The sequence below is a fragment of the Amphiprion ocellaris genome, chromosome 16 (genome assembly GCF_022539595.1).
Source record: "Amphiprion ocellaris isolate individual 3 ecotype Okinawa chromosome 16, ASM2253959v1, whole genome shotgun sequence".
In the NCBI taxonomy this organism is placed as follows: Eukaryota; Metazoa; Chordata; class Actinopteri; family Pomacentridae; genus Amphiprion; species Amphiprion ocellaris.
In genome coordinates this window covers 30,317,372-30,337,891 of record NC_072781.1, presented here as the reverse complement: position 1 = coordinate 30,337,891, position 20,520 = coordinate 30,317,372, and the positions used below count along the sequence as shown (strand labels likewise).

The window sequence follows — 20,520 nt, the reverse complement described above, 5'->3', positions numbered from 1 at the left end:
TTCAGTAAGTTGTCTTGACCACGTCTATGTGCCTAAATGCACTGAGTTGTGGCCATGTGATTGGCTGATTAGCTATTTGTGCTAACTAGCAGTTGAACAGGTGTACCTAATAAAGTGGCTGGTGAGTGTATGTTTGCTATTTAACCTGGAATTAAGTTTAAACTTTTAAGTTTGGTTCAGCTCTAACCTTGACACTTAGATGTCTTTCAACCTGAGAATCACTGAATCTGTGCTCGCTGCGACGTAGACGAAGCCTGTAGGAAGCTATCCAGCCTTCTGTTCGGCAGCGTCTTGATAATGTCAGTTTGAGAGAATGTTCTCTGCAGACAAGAAGAGTGAAATGAGATGGGCAGGAGTGCAGAGACGAAGTGACAGAGCGAGAAGATAGAGGGAGAGTGATGGAGGCAATGGTGAAGATGGAGAGGTCCGACAGGGAGGATTGTAATGGACAACGAGAGGAAAGTGGAACTGAGAAAGTGATGTGGGGCTGAGGAGAGGAGGACAAACTGTCATTATGCATTTCTCTGTGTGTGTTTACCCTCCGACCTGCAGCCACTTTATTAAATTATACTGTCTGGTAATTGGTGTGGGAGTTGTTACCTCGCTGCCAGTCTTTTAGTTTGCACGTTCAGCCGTTAAACATCCTTTTTTTCCAAGTAACGTCTCACATCAACCCCAGACCTTTTGGATGAGAGATGGTTCCTGCTGCATATTTAATATTCCTCATTTCTGGATTTATAGTGTAGCGGGCGAGCGAAAGACCACTGAAGAAAATGATGTGATTTTGGGGATCTTTTAAATAAACCTCACACAAACCCTGAGCTTCTCCAGAATAAATCAAAGTCAGTTTTATTATGTATGCACAGGACATGGACAGTATTGAAATGCTGTTTCTGTCAGACCCCAGTGCAAGCATGCAAGGCAACATAGAAAAACAAAAAAGACAAAGACACTAAGGAACAAGCAATGCAGTGCAATGGATAGAGCAATAATATAGTAAAATACTAGCTGGCTGGTGTACAAGTAGATAGATACATGTTCCAGAATTGGAGGACATTTGGGCTTCACATTTTTTTTGAAAATAAACCTTCTCTTTTATACTTTTCTGCTACATATCCATCAATAAGTAATAAACTATTAAAGGCTTGATTGGCTCAGCTTCCACATCAATGGTAGCATTTTTATTCCATGTTTTCTGTTGTTTGCTAACCCTACTCTAATCACAGTAACAGGGTTGCTAATCCATGCTAATGTGATCTTTTTCTCAGCAGTAGAAGCTAGATATTTAGCTGCTGTTACTGCTGACCAAGAGGACAAACTGACTGATGGAAAACAGTCCAAATAATTAGTCTGATCCTGATAATATGAGGTAGAGTGAGACATTCAATCAAGGCTGACAATGTGATGAAAAATAGAAGAGAGGACATAGCTTTGCTCTATCCATTCTTGTAGAAAACTGATGTTAATTCCAGCGTTTCATGTGATTCACTGTTTTCTTCTTCTTCTACCAGCTAAAAAGGTTATGCTAACAGGGTTATTGTGGGACACATGTTCCATGTATGATAATTATCATTTAAAACATTATATTGATTTTTAAAAATGTCCCCACAATTACAAGAGACATCAATGAAAAAAAATGTACAAAAACAGTTTGATTTGAGACTCACTTTGGTCATCGGGGGGGTGGGACAAGAGAAAAAATGGCATTTTAGGGAGAACTCCAGATTAATTTAGTATTTTAAAAATATTTTCAAACATTCTTTTCTCTTTGTTTTTAGATTTGGTCTCAGGACAAGTACATTTACACAACAACTGCATGTTTTAGTATTTTGTACATGGATTATTTGAAATTTGATGAATGGGATATAAAATGTCCTCCAATTTTGGGATTGTTTTCCTCCATAGGATGAGTAGTAGATGGGTTGGCTGTAAAATGGGAAAGTGAAAGGATCTCGATTTGTGATTTCATTCCATTTAATTATTTATTTTGTACTTACAATTCACTGCCTCAAGACCATTCACATATAAGGTGGATACTTTGCAATATTATAATATGAAGAGCAAACTCTATGGTGACAGTGGAATGAATAAAAACTTGCAGTACCAGGTTCAGGGAGGGCGGGCATCTGCCTCGACCAGTTAGGGTGAGGTTAAACCGGAAAGAGAGTAGAATAACAGATAGAAACACTAATAATAACTGCAGATCACAAATGTATGTAAGAGATACCTGCAGAGAGGATAAAATATAAACTACAGATGAGAGAAGAGGCAAAGTTAATGAAATTCAATAGTGGTATTTAAATGTATGAAGAGGGAAATTAAGAGAGGAGAGCAGAGGAGGGCATTGTGGGAAGTCCCCCAGCAGTCCTGTTTATAGAAGCATAACTAAGAGATGTCCAAACTGTATTCTTTATCAAAAAAGAAAGTTTCTGCCTCCTGAACCCAAACCGGGAGCTGATTCCACAGCAGAGGAGGCTGGAAACTAGAAGTAATCCTGCAGTTAGAGGAGCTCTACTGGGACAAAATGGTCTGTAAGAAGTTTGACCTTTCAGGGGTTTTTATATGAAGAGAAAGATTTTAATTTCACACCTCATGCTGTAGTGTTTTGAATCAGTTGGAATTTATTTCTTAGAGATATCTGGACAGTTCAGAAGAAACGAATCTGAGTTTTCAGAGACATCACAGAGTGTTGAAACTCTCCAGTTTAAAATGTCAACCTCGCTGACCTCACAACTTTTCTTTTAAACAAAACAAAGACCTGAATGAACCGTCTAACCCAATTCCAGCTATTTCTGTTATCTGCTTCTTGACTCCACTTCTGTTCTGAACTCTACATTTTCTATTTCTCTATCTTTGCTGATCTCTAACCTTAATTTTCGATTCTTTTTTTTCGCTCTTCTGCCTTTTTATCAAATGCAAAAATAGCAATCATTAGCAAGAAAAAAAAAAACTTTATAGTCACGCTGCTACTCAGAAATATTAAAATTGTATTTTTTATATATATATATATATATATATATATATATATATATATATATATATATATATATATATATATATATATATATATATATATATATATATTCATGCACAGAATCGGGATCAGAAATACTTTATCGACTCCAGAGGGGAAATTGCTTACTTTAAAGAGTTGCTCCTACTGGAAGTCAGAAATATAAACAATACAAAACATATAGATCAACGCAAGTAGTGGAATATGTCATAAAAATATAAGCAGAAACACTATAAGCATAAATGTAAAATGTGCATTTGTGAGCGTAAGTGTACAGTGTAATAAATAGTGTGTTCTTGCACAGAGGTGATAAATAGCAGAATGTGCTTATTCCCTAACTGCATAACCCTTTCCCCCCTATTTCTGACTAATTAGACTATTTTATTTCAATAGATTTTTGTAACATACTTCATCTCTAAATTTTACAAGTATCTCTGAAAAATACTGCCAATTTGCATCATGCAAACTTCCTCAAAATATGCAACAAAAAACCCTCTTCTTAATGTAGAAGTAGATCCTATGTTGTCAGGTTTTGTGCGAAACACTTTTTTTTGATGGGTTTTAGATGGGTTGGATTAAAAAGTTGCATAAAACCCTTTTTCAAGAATGTTAAATTACTGTATCTCCATAAATAGTGACATACTTGCTCCTCCTTGTTGCAGAGGATGTGTTTTTTCTTTCTTTTCTTTGAGAGCCTCCTTGATAAAATCATCCCCTGTAGCTGAATTTCATGAGGCAATAACCTGTCACCCCAACCTCATTCTCCCGGTGCAGAGACCCGTCACAGAGGCCAGTCACCCGGAAAGAAAAATGTGATATCGAAAGGTGGTAATGGTGGAAATGTTTGAAGAAAATGCTGAGGAGGCTTTAGCAGAACGGTTTGTTGGAATGCATAAAAGATAAAGTTATGATTTCCTGCTTATTAACAAACAGACAAATAGCGATAAAAACTGAAAATTACAATCTAAAGGCTTTTATATGTGACCTTTTTCTCTCTTTTATACTTTAACTCGTCTGAATTTAGCACATTTTGAAGATATTCTGATATCTTTATAGACTTTTTTGCTCTCTATCAGCGGCTCATTTAAAACAACTCTTGCCTTATTTTCCTCCTCTCAAGACTAGATTGTATTTTCTTGCGGCGCTTGCTGTCCACCGGTTACTTACTTGTTTATTTGGAAGATTGGATTAGGAATTTGCAATTTACCACGCCTGTGATTTTCACTGTGCCGCGGCCAGAATAGAAATTTGGACGAAAGCTGTGAGAGAAGAAGAAAAACAGCTTCACAGCAAAAAATGATAGAAGAAACGTTCCGAGGCAGATAAAGTTTAAGCTCCGTTTCCTCCGCCTTCGGTCCCCTCCACCTCTAAACGCTGCTCCGTTGACCGCTTTGTTCGTCCAGAGGCAAAAATGAGACGACGGTTGCAGCAGCGGTTTGTTTGAAGCGAGTAGAAGAGACAAGGAGAGGAGATGAGGGTGAAAGCAGAAAAGGAAGCTGAGAGGAGATGAAAGCAGCAGAGAGGTGAGAGTGACACTTTGTTGGATGACCTCGCTTTCTGCTGCAAACGTCTTAGACTTTTCTCTGTTGTTATTTTTGACAAATGAAAGACAGAAGACAAACAGACAGAAATGGACTCGAAAGGAAAGTGCAGCATAAAGTGACCTTGTCTGAATTTTTCTTTTTCTGTTCGTTTTGTGGAAGGAGGAGAAAAAAATTTTGTTTGTTTTCCAGCCGGCACATGACGTGACCAGAGTTATTTTCTTCTTTCTGCACAACTGAAGTATGTTGACGCACACGGGAGCAAAAGGATAAAGAAAAGAGTTATCCTTTACTTCACCTACGCACACTATGTGTCATTTGCTGCGACTCTCCAGTGATGCTGAGATCTTCAGGTTAACACGTTTGTTATCAGAGACGTGTGAACACATTAACAGTAGAAATGGAAGCAGCAAGAAGCTCTGACATTTAATCCCCTTTCAGATCGACTGAAGAGTAGAAGCTAGCGCATAAAGGAGATCTTTGTTTGTCTACCTGTGACATTTACTAATTCTTAAGAGCAAGCAAAATGTTCTTTTTCCTTTTATTCAGAGGGAAAACTGTTTGTACAGTCACAACCTGTGCAGGTTTTCAGGTTGTTGGTGGATGAAAATGTTTGTGATTTGGTAGAAGAGTGGATCTTCACAGAAAAGCTACATAATGACATTTTTGACTGTTTCGGATCTTTCTGCACTCAGAGAAGCCTCTAGTCTCCATTCAGTTCAGATGGGTTTGCACTTTAAAACGATGGTAATGAGGTGTTTTAATGTCAAATTTAACCAAGTTCAAACCAAATTATTGTATCTACATGTTTTTTTATATGAGTGGAGAATTTTAGGCATCATTATCACCATCAATACTGATCATTTATTTTAGAGTGGCCAAAATCAGGATTAATATTTCATTAATTGACAAGGGAAGATAAGATCAACTTAATTCATCTCAGAGGAAACAGTTTTGTCAGAGTAGAATAAACAAAGGTTTGTGAAATATACAGTTACAGAGAGGTTAGTAATTAAAGAGGTTTAGTTAATTAAGCAATACATGTTCTTCTTTTTAAGGTTTCTCTCTTGTTTTCTTGCTCATTTTCTCTACATATGTGGAGGCTGCATGTCTTGTAAATAAATAATAATATTTATAAACTCATTTAAGAACCTTTAAATCTGAAAAAAAATATCAGACAAACTGGAAAATAAGAACTATGTGAGCTTTCTGTTTGTATCAAGCTGCAAGAAAAGTGGTTTCATAAATGTTTGGTGTTAAATTGTCTGATTTTTACTGTTGCAAGTGCGCACATTGCAGTAGTTGATGCTGGAACAGTATATATTGTGTAGAAATTCATTTTTTGAGCTCAAAATTATTTTGTAGTGACACAAAAACTGGAAGGGTTAGAGTGAAGATAGTTAGTTTAGGTGAACAAAGAAAATATCCACATTTCAACTCAAATTTCATAAACCATGTCTGAGAAATGTAAAAATAGAAGTATGTTTTTAAAAAGCCTCAAAGCTGCGATGCTGAGCAGCTAAATCAACCACCGTTCTGGCTCATTTCCAGTGATTCTTTATAGACTGAAGGACCTAAATTGCTCAGTATTGCCAAGCAGCCAATTCCACCATCGCACACAGTCAGCAGAAAGTGTTCCCTGGGCTTCAGTGACACTTGATATTTGAGATCTAAATAAAAGGAGACCCTGATTTTTCACTCTGCCAGGTCAGAACCTCTGGACCCTGCAGCTCCACTTAGCTGCTGTCAGCTGAGGAGGCTTTTAAAGTGGACACACAGCTCAGCAGGATTTTACCGCCGACTTCAACGACCACCTGGACTCCACCCTGCTGCTGCTGCTGCTGCTAGTCGGCTTCATGTCTGCCTCTCTCATCCCTCGCTCTCTCTTTTTTCCTCTCACTTACCTTGATTAGTTCGGGAATGGAGCCAGAGAAAGCTCTTACGCTGCTTCATCATTTACGTTCTCTCTCTCAGAAACACACTGAGCTACACGACTACACTCCCACACAAACACATGCTGCGTTCAGGAACACACACACGTCTTGTTTTTTTGCAGAGCAGCCTGTTACGAACCACTGATATCAAACAGTCGGGTGTGTGACGTGTTGAAGGCCGAGCTGCTAATTGAAATGTTCTCCAACAACAATGTTTGAAGTATTGACCAGTGGGTTCATTGGTGTAAACTCACCAAGCAGGGAGAGTTTTATTCCTGTAGCAGTTGTCCTGTCGAGCAGAGGCGTCAAACATGAGGCCAGTGGGCCAAAACCGGCTCGCCAGAGGGTCCAATCCGGCCCATGGGACGACTTTGTACAGTGTAAAAAGTACAGAGAAGACATTAACTGCAGATTGTAAATTTAAATAAACTATAAATTTAAAATAATTTCTAGACCATGACAAGTTGTTTTGATCATAAAGTAAATACTAGATTGTTCATTGTTCTTTTGTTGTTTTATGCCTCATTTTTGTAATGTTTTGTCTTGTTTTTGTCTGACTTTTGTCATTTGTCTCATGTTTCTGTCATTTTGTGTTTCCTTTTTGTCTCGCTTGTGTTTTTTGTCGTACTTTGTCATTTTGTGTTTACCTTTATTTGTCGTTTTGTGTATCATTTGTGTCGTTTTGTGGGGGTTTTTGTGTCTCGTTTGTGTTGTTTGTCTGCTTTTTCTCATTTTGTTTCTCGCTTTTAGCATTTTTGGTCTTGTTTGTGTCATTTGTGTATTTTTCTTTGTTCATTTTTTTTGTCACTTTGTAACTTTTCCGTCTAATTTTTTTTCTCTTTTTTGTTTTGTTTCATGTCGTCTGCCTCATTTCTTGTCGTTTTGTGTCTTGTTTTGTCATTTTGCGTCTCATTTTGTAACATTTTGTCTTGCTTTTGTTGTTTTTTTTCTTTTCTTGTCTGACTTTTGTCATTTTGATCATAAAGTAAAATACTAGATCATTCAGTTCCAGATACCTGTGACTATGTCAAATTTCAGGTTGTTCAAAATGTTTTTTAAAAGCAAAATTCCTTAAATGGGAATATTTTCAGAATGTACTTTTTTTGCACTAAAAGGAAACATTTGGAGTTGTGGTTATTTATAGGTTATAATGCTGTTATTTTACCGGTTCGGCCCACTGGAGATCAAACTGGACTGAATGTGGCCCCTGAACTAAAATGAGTTTGACACCCTGCTGTAGAGGTTAAATCGCTGTAGAAAAGCAGGGAGGTGCACGTTTCTGCAGGAAACTGGCTGGATGAAGATGTTTAAACTTACCCAGTACATGCACAAAATATGCTTTTCAGGTATCCTCAAGTATATCTCATTTTTTAAGTGAGACTAAGTAATATTGAAGGGGGAAGAAAACAAAATACAGAGTTGTACAAGAATCACAGTTTATTTTTTTTTTTAATACTAGAGTATCTACTCCACTAGCCAGAGACTGGAACAGATGTCATTAAATGGCCTTTGCTTGACTCTGCATGTATCTTCAGTTTTTCATTAATGATCTTTTACTCCCCACTCAGCGGTCATTTCCTGGAGGAAATGGCGTCTCGTAAACGGGCCGCAATGCAAACATTACTTTGTGGTTTTTGTGGATCTCAGATCACAGAAGTTAGCGGGTCAGAACTGTACAAACTCCAACCTGAAGCCAGCTGCTGTTGCTTTAGTTTCAAACATAAGCCAGTAAGTAAATGAGAGCACCAACACAAGCTGCTAATGACCGAGACGTGTTGAGTGTATTTTGCAACAACACAAACGAGACACGTTCACAATTTGCAGCGCTAACAAACACCTGTTGTTCATTATGTGTCATTGCTTTTCTCTCCCGTTTCGCTGCTGACGAAAAAACACCAAACTCTGACTCACCGTTTTGTCTGAGCGTCGTCTCAATCAGCAGGAAGAGCGTTCGCTAATAGGAAGTTCTGGTTGCTGGTTGGTCGGTTTCTGAGTGTGTGTGTGTGTGTGTGTGTGTGTGTGTGTGTGTGTGTGTGTGTGTGTGTGTGTGTGTGTGTGTGTGTGTGTGTGTGTGTGTGTGTGTGTGTGTGTGTGTGTGTGTGTGTGTGTGTGTGTGTGTGTGTGTGTGTGTGTGTGTGTGTGTGTGTGTGTGTGTGTGTAGTTAGCGGGGAATTCATCATTTCCTGACACTCTGAAAACACTAAACAAACAGAGGAGCCTCCAGCCTCTAATTACGCTGTACGCTCCAGCACTTAAACCTATTAGCACTGGAGGGGATGTTTGCATGTGTGCGAGTGTCGCTGCTGTTTGTGCCAAGGTGGTCCGAGTGCCGTGTTAAGTCGCTACAGAGACTCTGTGTTGTCCTCTAATTACTCCGTGCATGAGTTTAACACGCTGCTCAATGTGATTATTTGATCCGTTTTCCAAATGTTGTGAAATCTGAAGCCCTCAGAGCTGAAGGTCACCCTCACTGATCGAATATTCCAAGCTTTATTTTGCTGTTATTGAGCACAAATGGTGTTTTTTTTTTTTTCCACAGAGGCCTGTTCTGTTTATGCAGTTTGACAGAGTTGTGCTGTGCGATGACCATTTCTACCGCAACGTTTTATTCTAGAATCAGAGTTTGTGTGTTTAATATTTAATAATCTTCAGTGTCTTTTGTTTTTCTGAAAATAATTTGACTGTTTTTGAGATATTTTAGTCAATGTGTCAATAACTGTGTTCTTTTAGCTCATTAAGGCCTGATTCAGCAAATCTGTCTACAGCAAAATGACATTCCTATGCATCTAAACTACATTTTCAGTTATATTTTCAAGGAAGCATGTCTCTACCGACGTCTCCGTTTGTTTTTGGCATATCACAAACTTGAAACTTGTCACCCAGAAACTCGAGGAGAAGTTTCAGACACGTTGTGAAAGGGTCATACTTCAATCCAGGGGTGTCAAACTCATTTTAGTTCGGGAGCCACATACAGTCCATTTTGATCTAGATGGACTGGACCGGTAAAATCACAGCATAATGACCTATGAATAACGACAACTTCAAATATTTCCCTTTGTTTTAGTGCAAAAAAAAATGCTCACGTTTAATGAACTTTCTTCTTTTTGCAAAACGTTATGAACAAACTGAAATTTCTTAAGAAAAACAAGTGAAATTTCAACAATATTATGCCAAAGATTCAAAATTCTTCCATATTTACCACAAAAAAAACTTAATCAAGAGAGAAAAATCTGAAGTTGTGTTCAGTATCAGTACATCAGGCAGTTATTTACAGAATTACTGTTTTTAGTGCTTAAAAAATACTGACAAACTTAAATAATATCAAATATTAACATTTAGTGTGTTGGTGGAGCAGAACTCAACTAATGATTCCAACTCTGTTTTCTGCTGTGAGGTCAAGCAACATTTTTTTCCCCCAAGTGGTTTGCTGGGAGTGTCGTCATGTGGATTGTTCATTGTTTCGCTGAGGAACACACTTTTTTAAAAAAACGTTTTTTTACTAAATTTGGTTTGTCTCGTGTTTATTTATAGCTACATTTTAAAGGAGACATGTAGAATAAAGTGATTTTGATGAAATATCACAACTTTTAGCTTGTATTTGGATTAATCATCCATGATTAGTCCTTAAATCAATCACACATGATTAGTTTAGGAACTGTTGGAAAAGTGGTTTTGCAGTTTTTGTCACAGCCTGCAGTCCTTAAATTTTTATCACGTGACTGTTGGTCGAGGCGACATCAGTTAATATTAAACTAAGACATGTAGAATAAAGTGATTTTGATGAAATATCACAATTTGAAGCTGATATTTTGGTTAATTTTCATGCATAATTAATTTAAGGACTGTTGGAAAAGTGTTTTTACAATTTACAGCCTGCAGCTGAATCAGTTGCAGTATGGACCGCTGAATTTTTATATGTTTTGGGGTTGTTGTTTTTTTTTTTTTTTTTTTTTACTAAATTTGGTTAGTCTAGTGTTTATTTTTTAGAAATGCTTTAAAGGAGACATGTAGAGTAAAGTGCTTTTGGTGAAATACCATGATTTTAAGCTTCAATTAGGATCATTTTTACGCGTGATTAGTTCAAAGACTGTTGGAGAGTTAAAAATCGGATGATTTGTACTCTGTTTTGCAGTTTCTGGCTCTGATTTAAGGTGTAACTTTGCAAAGTTTATTACAGGCATGTTATTAGAATATGGAGCTGACAGAGTTGGTGAAAGTAGAGTCGAGATGCTTTATTTAATCAAAACAAAGAAAAGCAGAAATATAGGAAATAACAGCAGTATATTGTACAAATAAGCGTTTTATATTTGCATCCACTTTAGACAGCGTCAAGAGGAAGAATGTGAAGAAAGAAAGTTTTCAGAGATGAAGTTCAGGTTTTCATGTGTATATTTGGTCACCTTTAACTGCCCCCAGACCACAGAAACTAAACAGGGTGAATCCGTGTGACCTCTGTGGTACGGTGTGGCAGGAGGGTCAAACCAGATCAATATCTCAGTGACTCTATTCCTCGTCATGTTTCCAGATGAAACATTATCCGTCTCATCAGATGTCATTATACTGACAGTAAGGCACAGAATATACAGAGAGTCCCAGTGGCGCTGTACGTACAGGACGGTTATTTTAGGTTTACATTTCGACTTACAGTCATCGGTCTGTATTTAAGAATTTTAGATTCAAGATTTTTGCTGAATTAAATACAGCAAAGAGTTTACTTTGACATTTCACAACACTAAATTAGTGTTTATAAAAATACTGATTTCTAAAGTAAACATTATCTACAGTTACGGCTTTGAAAACTGTGAGGCGTTCATGGTCAACGACAACAGTGTGATGCGTTCAGGGACAACAGTCAACAGTGTGAGGCATTCAGGGAGGGCAAACGGCGACGTGACATATTCATTGTCAACATACAAATGGGAGGCATTCAAAGAAAACAGAAAACAAATTGATGCGTTCAAGGTCAAAGTCAATAGTTTAATGCATTCAGGATCAACAGCATGATGCATTCATGGACACAAACAACAGTGTGATACATTCAAAGATAACAGCATGACAGGATGAGGTGTTCATAGATAACAGACAACAGTGTGATGTGTTCAGGGTAAATATATAACAATGTGATGCATTCAAGAACAACAGTCAACATCATGAGGCGTTCAAAGAAAACCGACAACAGCATTCCGTTATTAAGTTAAAATATAATTTAACACCTTTATACTGTGACTTTTCTACATGTTCTGTGGAATTTAACAAATTTTGTAAAATAACGTTTTTTGACCACTTTCAGTCCCTGTACACCTATAGTACACCTATACATACTTTTTATGTCAAATAACATACATTTTTAATATTATAATATAATTTTGTTGATTTTTCTGATTTAAATACATCCATCCATCCATTATCTACACACCGCTTAATCCTCACTAGGGTCATGGGGGGGCTGGAGTCTATCCCAGCTGACTCAGGTGAAGGCAGGGGACACCCTAGACAGGTCACCAGTCTGTCACAGGGCTACATACAGAGACAAACAATCACTCTCACATTCACACCTACGGGCAATTTAGAATGATCAATTAACCTCAGCATATTTTTGGACTGTGGGAGGAAGCCGGAGTACCCGGAGAGAACCCACGCATGCACAGGGAGAACATGCAAACTCCATGCAGAAAGATCCCGGGAAAGCCGGGACGTGAACCAGGGATCTTCTTGCTGCAAGGTGAAAGTGCTAACCACTACACCACTGTGCAGCCCCTGATTTAAATACAGTAAAAAAAAAAAAAAAAAAGAATGACAAATAGATTATATTAACTTCTTGTAAAAATACAAATTTTTGATGTGGACATTATTAACAGTTGTCCTATGTTTTTTAAGGGTTAGCATGTAAAATAAGATTTTTTTTTTTTAAATCTTATTTTACTAGATGTTGTCTAACAAAACTGGGCAAATCTCTAAAATAACAGTTAAAAAATTATTTACCATTTTTCAATCCTTAATATACATATTTTTTCTTGAAAATAATATCAAATATCTGTATAAAAGGGACAATTTTGCATGTTTAAATAAAGTAAAACTAATATCGTTTGTAATTTGTGTCTTACTGTAAAATAATGAATTTCCATTTGTAAAAATGCACATTTTTGTTGGATTTTTTTAGCTTTAACATGTAAGTTAACACTTTTTTTCTCTGTGATTTTACTAGTTATCTGTAATTTAACAAAACAGTTAAAACTATTACAAAACATTAATTTTTTATTGTGCATATATTTGATAAACATATAAAGCTTGACTGCAGAGCTGAGGGTTTATGTGCTGCTCCTGTGATGGATGGAGCTGGAAGGTTTTTTTCTGAGAAAGCCTGTGACTGTATTGATGGACTGTATGAATAGGGACACATACAGTGAGTATTGTGGATGTGACATTGAACATACACAATGTACCTGTGAACACTCACCTGGAGAGGCAGATAGGACGCTTTCCTACCCGTCTACATCAGCAGCGCAGCAGGTGGAGCTCCACAGGCCGCCGGTGAGCCTCCTTCCCCCAGCTGGGAGCTCTGCTGCAGGGGGATCTGTGCAGCACAGCAGGAGTCCTGGATGTCTGCAGCATCCTTCAGATAGACCGGCTGCTGGCTGTGAATAGGAACATTATGTACCTTCACATGTATGTATACAAAACACTCCTACACACTGCTGCTGCTGCTGCTGTCAGCATCTACCAGGACATCAGTGTAAATAAATAAAATGTCGCCTTTTCGTGCAGTTTGTCAAGTCACTGTTATTTATAAAACATCTGCTGCTGAGCTAAAGAGCTTCTCAGTAAATAAAAAGAGTATGATCAGCATTAAGAATCAACCAAACAAGTTTCAGTATTGTGGTTAAGACTATGTAGTGTTGTTTATCATGGGAATTTACCAGAGAAGTTTACATTATTGATGTAAACCCTACAAAACTCTTATAAAATACTGCCTTACTTCATACATTCAAAAGAGACCCTTCAGGATTATTAATCATGGGGATTAATCTGACCGAATTCCACAGAGTTGTAGAGGGCTTTTTCTTCTTTTTTATTACAAAAAATAGCTAGTAAAATCATGTATATATGAATGTATATGTGTGTGTGTGTGTGTATATATATATACGTGTATATATACATACATACATACATACATATATATATATATATATATATATATATATATATATATATATATATATATATATATATTTGCATGTTGACAGTAAAGAAGCAAGCCAAAACTGTAAATGTATGTCCACATTAAAAAATTTTAATTTTACAAGCAACACTTTTTAATAGGCTGCTCAGTCTTTGTCTCAATTCTGACAGATGAACTCTTGAATCAAAAAGTGACCTTGCGCTGAGCACAGGCGTGTGTTATGCATGTGTACATTACGTACGGATACCGAATCACATGACCTAAATATGTAGCAGGCGGCGGGAATTGATGGGACTCAGAAACACCCCCACAATTTAATCAATTGTTCCTTGTATCATTTCCGATGGATAAATCCCGATAAGTCCGTTGCTGAATAATGTTGCACACAGGCAAAGGTTCGCTGATCATCACGTATCTCCGCTGCGTTCCATGGTGGAGTATCAATGTTCTTTCTCATTTATTTCATTAATCTAGGAGCAGACACGAACGAACCATCAGGTTCCACTGGTTCCATCTGCTTACAGTCATTTCACTAATTAACATTTCACTCGTGTACTGTATTTAAATCTGCTAAACAAAAACACATATGTTTTTTTTTTTAAATGTATTTTACAGATATTTGCCTTTATTTTGACCACTTACTGCGATTTTCTAAAGATATTCCAGTATTTTTAAACATATATTTTTCACAGTTTTTTTTACAGGATTTTTCATCTTTTTTTTTTTTAACAGTGGACCAGTGTTCTGTGCAGTGTTACCTTGTTGCATACTTACCTGTTCATCTGTGTTGTGTTGTCATGTGTTCTGTTTGCAGTCGGTGCCGAAGCCCATCGCTATGGAGCCATGCTGGGGCAGCGGAGCAGGAGTTCTGACGGTGCTACTTTACCTGCCAAGAGTCCCGTCTGGGATACCTCCACCTGGGCAGTCCGGTATGATCCACACACAGTACATTAATAACAGAACATGCTAGTTTAACTTACAATATCATGTATTTTTTATTTTCAAAAAAATCTGCAGTATGTTCTTCTGGCTGGTGCCCAGTTTGGTGTCATCAGCATAGTTTCAAACTTACTTAAAACTGATATTAAACATCCATATGTCTAAATACGTAAAACAAAAACCGGATTGTAGTCCTGAGAGGTTTTGCATAGAGAAGAAACTGCTGCCTCAGTCGTATTTTGTGCTGGTGATTCTGAAAAGGTAGATGTGCATAATGACCAGCTGCAGACACTATTTAACTGAGAGACTCCAGGCACAGCTAATGCCAGTTTTATATGATTGAATGTAACAAATATCAACTGTCATACTGTTTATTTCTCTCCTTTCATTCCGTCGTCGCCGTCGTTGTAAACTGTCAGCTGTCTCCGAGCCGTAAAATCCCACGTCTCCATTATTGCAGGTTCACAGAGACGCTGTGTGATCCTTTTACAAGCAGAAAGAGTCCAGAGGCAGCGAGCTGTGCTGCTCGTTACCTCGTGGCAGCTTCCCATCAGCTTTTTCATGTGCAACAGGCTCCAGCGTTTCAACAAAAACCGAGTAAACGCACTAAAACGTGATGAGATCCAAGGCGTCATCAAAAGCGTCTTGATGTTTCCTGCTCAGTAGAAGCTGTTTCATGGCCCAAAGGTTCCATTTTCAGTCCCTGCAGGTCAAATCCTCAGTCGAGGCAGAGCAAAGACTTTGTTCTTTCAACTTGAGAGTGCCGCCGGTTTAATGCTAAAATGTAAATGTGGAGCTTTGGCCTCAGGGGGTCTTATGATCTCTGAATCTGTGGAGGTTTTCTCTAACGTGAATTTGCATTGCTTTAATTTATGACTGCAGCTGTCAGTTATTTTCATAATGCAGCATTCTACCAGTTATTCCATTACTTATTCGAATAATCAGATACTTTTTCTGTATTAATGAGCTGTAGTAAATACACAACAAGAAAAGCACTCAGAGAGCGCCAAGGCTGCTCAGTCGTTGTGTGATTTCTGGATGAAATGTTTAAAAAAATTGTGGTCCACAGCGGTCAGTTTGTAGTAGGATCGCAATACTGATTTAATCAATACTGCTTGGCTTTTTTTTGTTTTTTTTTTCTCCCTGTTCATGACACAAGACAGTAAAAAAAATATTCTGTAATACAAAAGAAACAGCTTAGACCCTCACTTCAGTCAAGTGTTTTTCACCTAAAGATCCACCTGTGGATTAAAATGCATTAAAAAAAAGTGTAACACTCGATCAAAACTTTTCCAGTCATACTATCAATCACATTTTACATAACTGGACCTGCACGCCATCATCTAAACACTGTCTGACTTATAGGCTGGTGTGTGTCAGTGTCTAACTTCTAAACTTGTTTTACTGGAGTAAAACAAATATAAGGCACAATATTTTTGTGGCTGAGTGATTTTCAGGAGGAAGAAATACACATATTGACATATCGGCTCAGTATCTCCTTGGTGTTTCATGAGTTTTCCCATTCTTTTGGAGACTTTCTAGTTCCACCTGCAGCAGTAGTTTGTTCCTCTCTATGTTAGAACGTTGTGCTATGAGCTGCTTCTTGGTGAACGTGGAGGTTGTTCTCTTATCCATCCAAAGGTTCCTGCTGTTAATGAGTCTTTGATACAAAGAATCCTACACTGTTCTGCAGGTACATCCAAAAGTAGAAACTAAGTGAGCAGCAGCGCTTTGCTCATTCCCTTGCAGTCACTAAATGTTGAATCCAGCACAAATAGCTCAGGAAGTCGTAAAGTTTACGGTGTCAGTCAGCCAGTAAAGTACAAATCTGTTGCTGGATTTACCGTCATTTTTGTTTATTCTGTACTTGAACACTCAGAGGTTTTGTGTTCTGAATGCATTGAGGATGCAGTTGGGTTGTAAGTGACTATAATCTGTGCAAAAAGAACACCTGCTGGCGTAAATCCTGCTTAAAGACAACTTTTTGAATGTTTACGTCGCATAAAACCGGTCTGGTATTCAAATAAACTGGAAAAAATCACATTGTAGCAATGAATTGTTGTAGAAAAATCACTGCTTAAACCCAAGAAGCAGAAAAAGGCCACCTGCTTGCATCAGTTTACAGCATGTGGTTTAAATCTAAATGTTTTATATTGTGATAGCAGAATGTCCTTACTGCTAGCGTGTTCTTCCAGCAGAATAATGCATTATTCAGAAAACCTCCTGACATATGGCACCTTGAAGTCGGTCTGATGTGGTCGGACCTGCCTGGTTTTCCTCCAACACTCGCTGTTGGATCAATTGTTCCCTTCAACGAGACATCCTGACTGAGCTCATGTTGCGCTGTAGACGGGCGACACGCGATATCCCCCCGTCGCTGCAGCCGAACACCGAACAGCTGCGGAAATCACCGAAAAAACAGCAGTGCTTCCCTGGCAGGCCCGACCCAGGCCTTTATGCAGCGTCAGCACCGAGCCCATCTCCTTCAGCTCGTCTTCCACCTCAGTCGACCTCTCAGCGCTCGCTCATATACGTTTAGTCTACCTTCATGTTTTCCTTCCCTCCCCCTGCAGCTTTGTGGGCTGTCAGTGAGTCTGTTGTTGGTTTTGGTCTTCGTGAAGTGGACTGCATGTAACTTTAGCAGGCGTCAGAAGCTTCAGTTCCCTCCAGGCAGGAAGCAAAAGTCTTCGATGTGATGAGGTACCTGAAGGAGGAAACGAGCAGCGCAGACGGAAAATAAAGCACTTTGCAAGAGGAATCATTCTCCTCGAGGTAGAAGGAGCCTTTAAAACGTGGCAACAGCTGCCGTCGTCTAATTCAGGGGGAGGAACGTGTCAGAATAAGAACATAGAAGACAGAAAATGAAAGCTTTGAAACATCCAGAGGCAATTATGAAAGTAAAATATAACTGTAGAGAAGCTAATGGTGATAAAAGTGCATCAGAACAAATGAGGGAATAGTGAATTGTTCAAAATCTCCAAGAAATTATAAGTGAGTAGTATGTCAAGTTTGTCAAATATCGTGCTAAATTACAAAAACTCCATGTATTTTCTGCCATTTATCTGGGTTGCAGTGGCAGCAGACAGAGAAAGGTAGTCATTTTCTCTAGCAATGATTTCCAGTTCCTACTGGGTGATTTACCAGTTGCAGGATGCAGCTATACTTTCGTCTTGCAGCTAGAAGATCCCCGGTTCGTGTCCCGGCCTTCCCAGGATCTTTCTGCATGGAGTCTCCATGTTCTCCCTGTGCATGTGGGTTTTCTCCAGATTCTCTGGCTTCCTCCCACAATCCAACAACAGGCTTAGGTTAATTGGAAACTCTAAATTGTCCGTAGGTGTGAATGGGAGTGTGATTGTTTGTCTCTATATGTAGTCCTGTGATAGACTGTTACCTGTCCAGGTGTCCCCTGCCTTCACCCTCAGTCAGCTGGGATAGATTCCAGCCCACCATGACTCTAATGATGATTAAGCAGTGTGTAGATGATGGATGGACAATGCAGGTATATGCCAGCTTTCTCCTCTATTTCAGCTATATATGTGTTGCTGTTTTCAAAATCGACTGCACTCTAGGAAACAACCACCTCCACACAGCAACCTACCACAAATGAAAATTCTAGTTTTACAGAGGATTTTGATTGTGCAATAAGGCAACACTAGGTGAAATATGTATTTTATTGACCGTTGTCACCTCCTAAAACAATACTACTCATTACTATGTTGAGGGAACACCAGTGATGCATACTTAGCTTAGCTCCACTCATGATGACTGTGATTGGTCTGAATAAATACAAACAATCCAGGTTTAAATTGCACTGGGGTGCAGCAAGACCATTATGTGCTAGAATCAATATTGCTCAATGCCCAACTCAAGTGTTGCCCCACTTAAAAGAAACTGCTCATCACTCATGTAAATTAAAGAAAAACAAGTTCCATGTACAGTAAATTTTCATTTTAGGTCCAACTTTTACCAAATAAAAGCAGGACTTGGCGGATTAATTTGGTTAACTTCTTAAAAATAAACTTAAAAATCATAAAGGCAGCAAAATAGTTAACAACTCTAAATGAAAGGCTGGACAGATAATCACATTAGCTGAACCAAAAAAGTAAAGCAAATATATTAGAAGTTGCATTAAAAATGGGGGGAAAAGGTAGTGCCACATGATAAAATACCATTAATGTAAAAATGGTAGTAAATTTTACAAAAAAAGGCTTCAAAATGTAGCTCTGGGCTGTTTTATTATGGTTAACGTACATTTTTAAAGTGATTTTACTGAAAGAAAACAGGGAACCTATAGAATACACTACCTTTCCAAAGTCTGGGGTCACTGAGAAATCTCTTTTGGTATAATTGTTTTCATTGATGTCTCTTGTAATTGTGGGAAATTTCTTTAATCAACATATTTTAAATAATAATTATGCAAGGAACATGTGTTTCCGTAACCTTTTTAGCTGGTAGAAGAAGAAGAAAACGGTGAATCACATGGAATTAACATCATCAAACAGTTTTCTAAAAAAAAAAAAAGGGTAGAGCAAAGCTATGTCCTCTCTTCTATTTTTCATATTTTCATCCCATTGTCAGCCTTGATTGAATGTCTCACTCTACCTCATATTATCAGGATCAGACTAATTCTTTGGACTGTTTTCCATCAGTCAGTTTGTCCTCTTGGTCAGCAGTAACAGCAGCTAAATATCTAGCTTCTACTGCTGAGAAAAAGATCACATTAGCATGGATTAGCAACCCTGTTACTGTGATTAGAGTAGGGTTAGCAAACAACACAGAAAACATGGAATAAAAATGCTGCCATTGATGTGGAAGCTGAGCCAATCAAGGCTTTGACAGTTATTTACCTATTAATGCATAAATATGAAGCAGAAGATTGTAAAAGTTAAGCTTCATTTTTCAAAAATTTTGAAGCCCAAATGTCCTTCGATTCTGGAATGATCCTTACAGTGTTGACAAACCCGATTAAACCGGGACATTTAAATTGATCCGGTGTCCATGTATCGGTGTGGAATTACTGTTACTTCACTGCTGGTTTTTACCATCTCACCCTACCTGCTGTTTTAACCATTAGCTCATCACTGGAGCAGCAAACTCATTTTCAGGAAATTAGGGGAGATAAGAGGCTCATGTGCTCTCTGGAGGCCTTTCTGTTGTTTTCTCCCCATCGAACCGCTGAAATCACAGTCATTGTGAAGTCGATGTCTGTGTGTGTTTTAGCAGCGATCGGATCGCAGGGACGCTACACTCGACTTCAAAAAGGACCACATGAAAGCTTTAGCAACCTAAAAATGGCCCACCCATCACATGCTCTGCACCCCGAGCTCCCCGGAGAGGCTCCCGGTGGGGTCAGACAACAGGCCTCCATTGATGTTAGCATGTTGGAGTGTGGAGCCACTGCAGGCTAGCTCCGCCCACCCTCGCTGGGAGACACTTCAAGAGGAATCCTCGATGAGCGAGCCTATTTTAGCGCCTCTCTTTCTACGCTTTGTTTTCTTCTGCTTCGCTCGGCTCCCCCGAGGTGTTACCATTAACTGACCCTTTACATGTAAGAGGGAATGTTGCAGAAGAGCACAGAAAAAAATAAAATAAAAAACATGCTGCGGCTTCTTCTCAGCTGCCAATGCATCAACACTTTTCTTTCTTCTCTTAGTCCAGCACTGTTCGTGGAGCGTCTAGAAACTTGTACATGTTCCCTTCACATGTGCTTTTCTTTATGTGAGTCGCTGCAGCGCTGAGACTTGTCATGTCAGGCTGATGTGCAGCTTTATTGTCTCAGTTTTCAGCATTCAAGGTCCAGCAGAAAACACGTTTAGTTTTTCACTGGATTAAAATATTTCAACTACACTGTAAAAAAAAAACCTGATCAAATAAGCAGCAATGATGCCAGAAAAAATGACACAAAACTAGTAA

At 38.4% G+C, this 20,520-nt stretch overlaps 1 protein-coding gene across 2 annotated transcripts in view; it reads left to right on the top strand.

Annotated features, from left to right (window-relative positions):
- Window positions 1–20,520, top strand: part of atrnl1a (attractin-like 1a) — a 395,368-nt gene that overhangs the window by 355,756 nt on the left and 19,092 nt on the right. For both annotated transcript variants that reach the window (XM_055018323.1, XM_055018322.1), the window contains one exon: window positions 14,483–14,597. In XM_055018323.1, coding sequence (XP_054874298.1) covers window positions 14,483–14,597 — 115 coding nt within the window. The remainder of the gene's footprint in view (window positions 1–14,482; window positions 14,598–20,520) is intronic.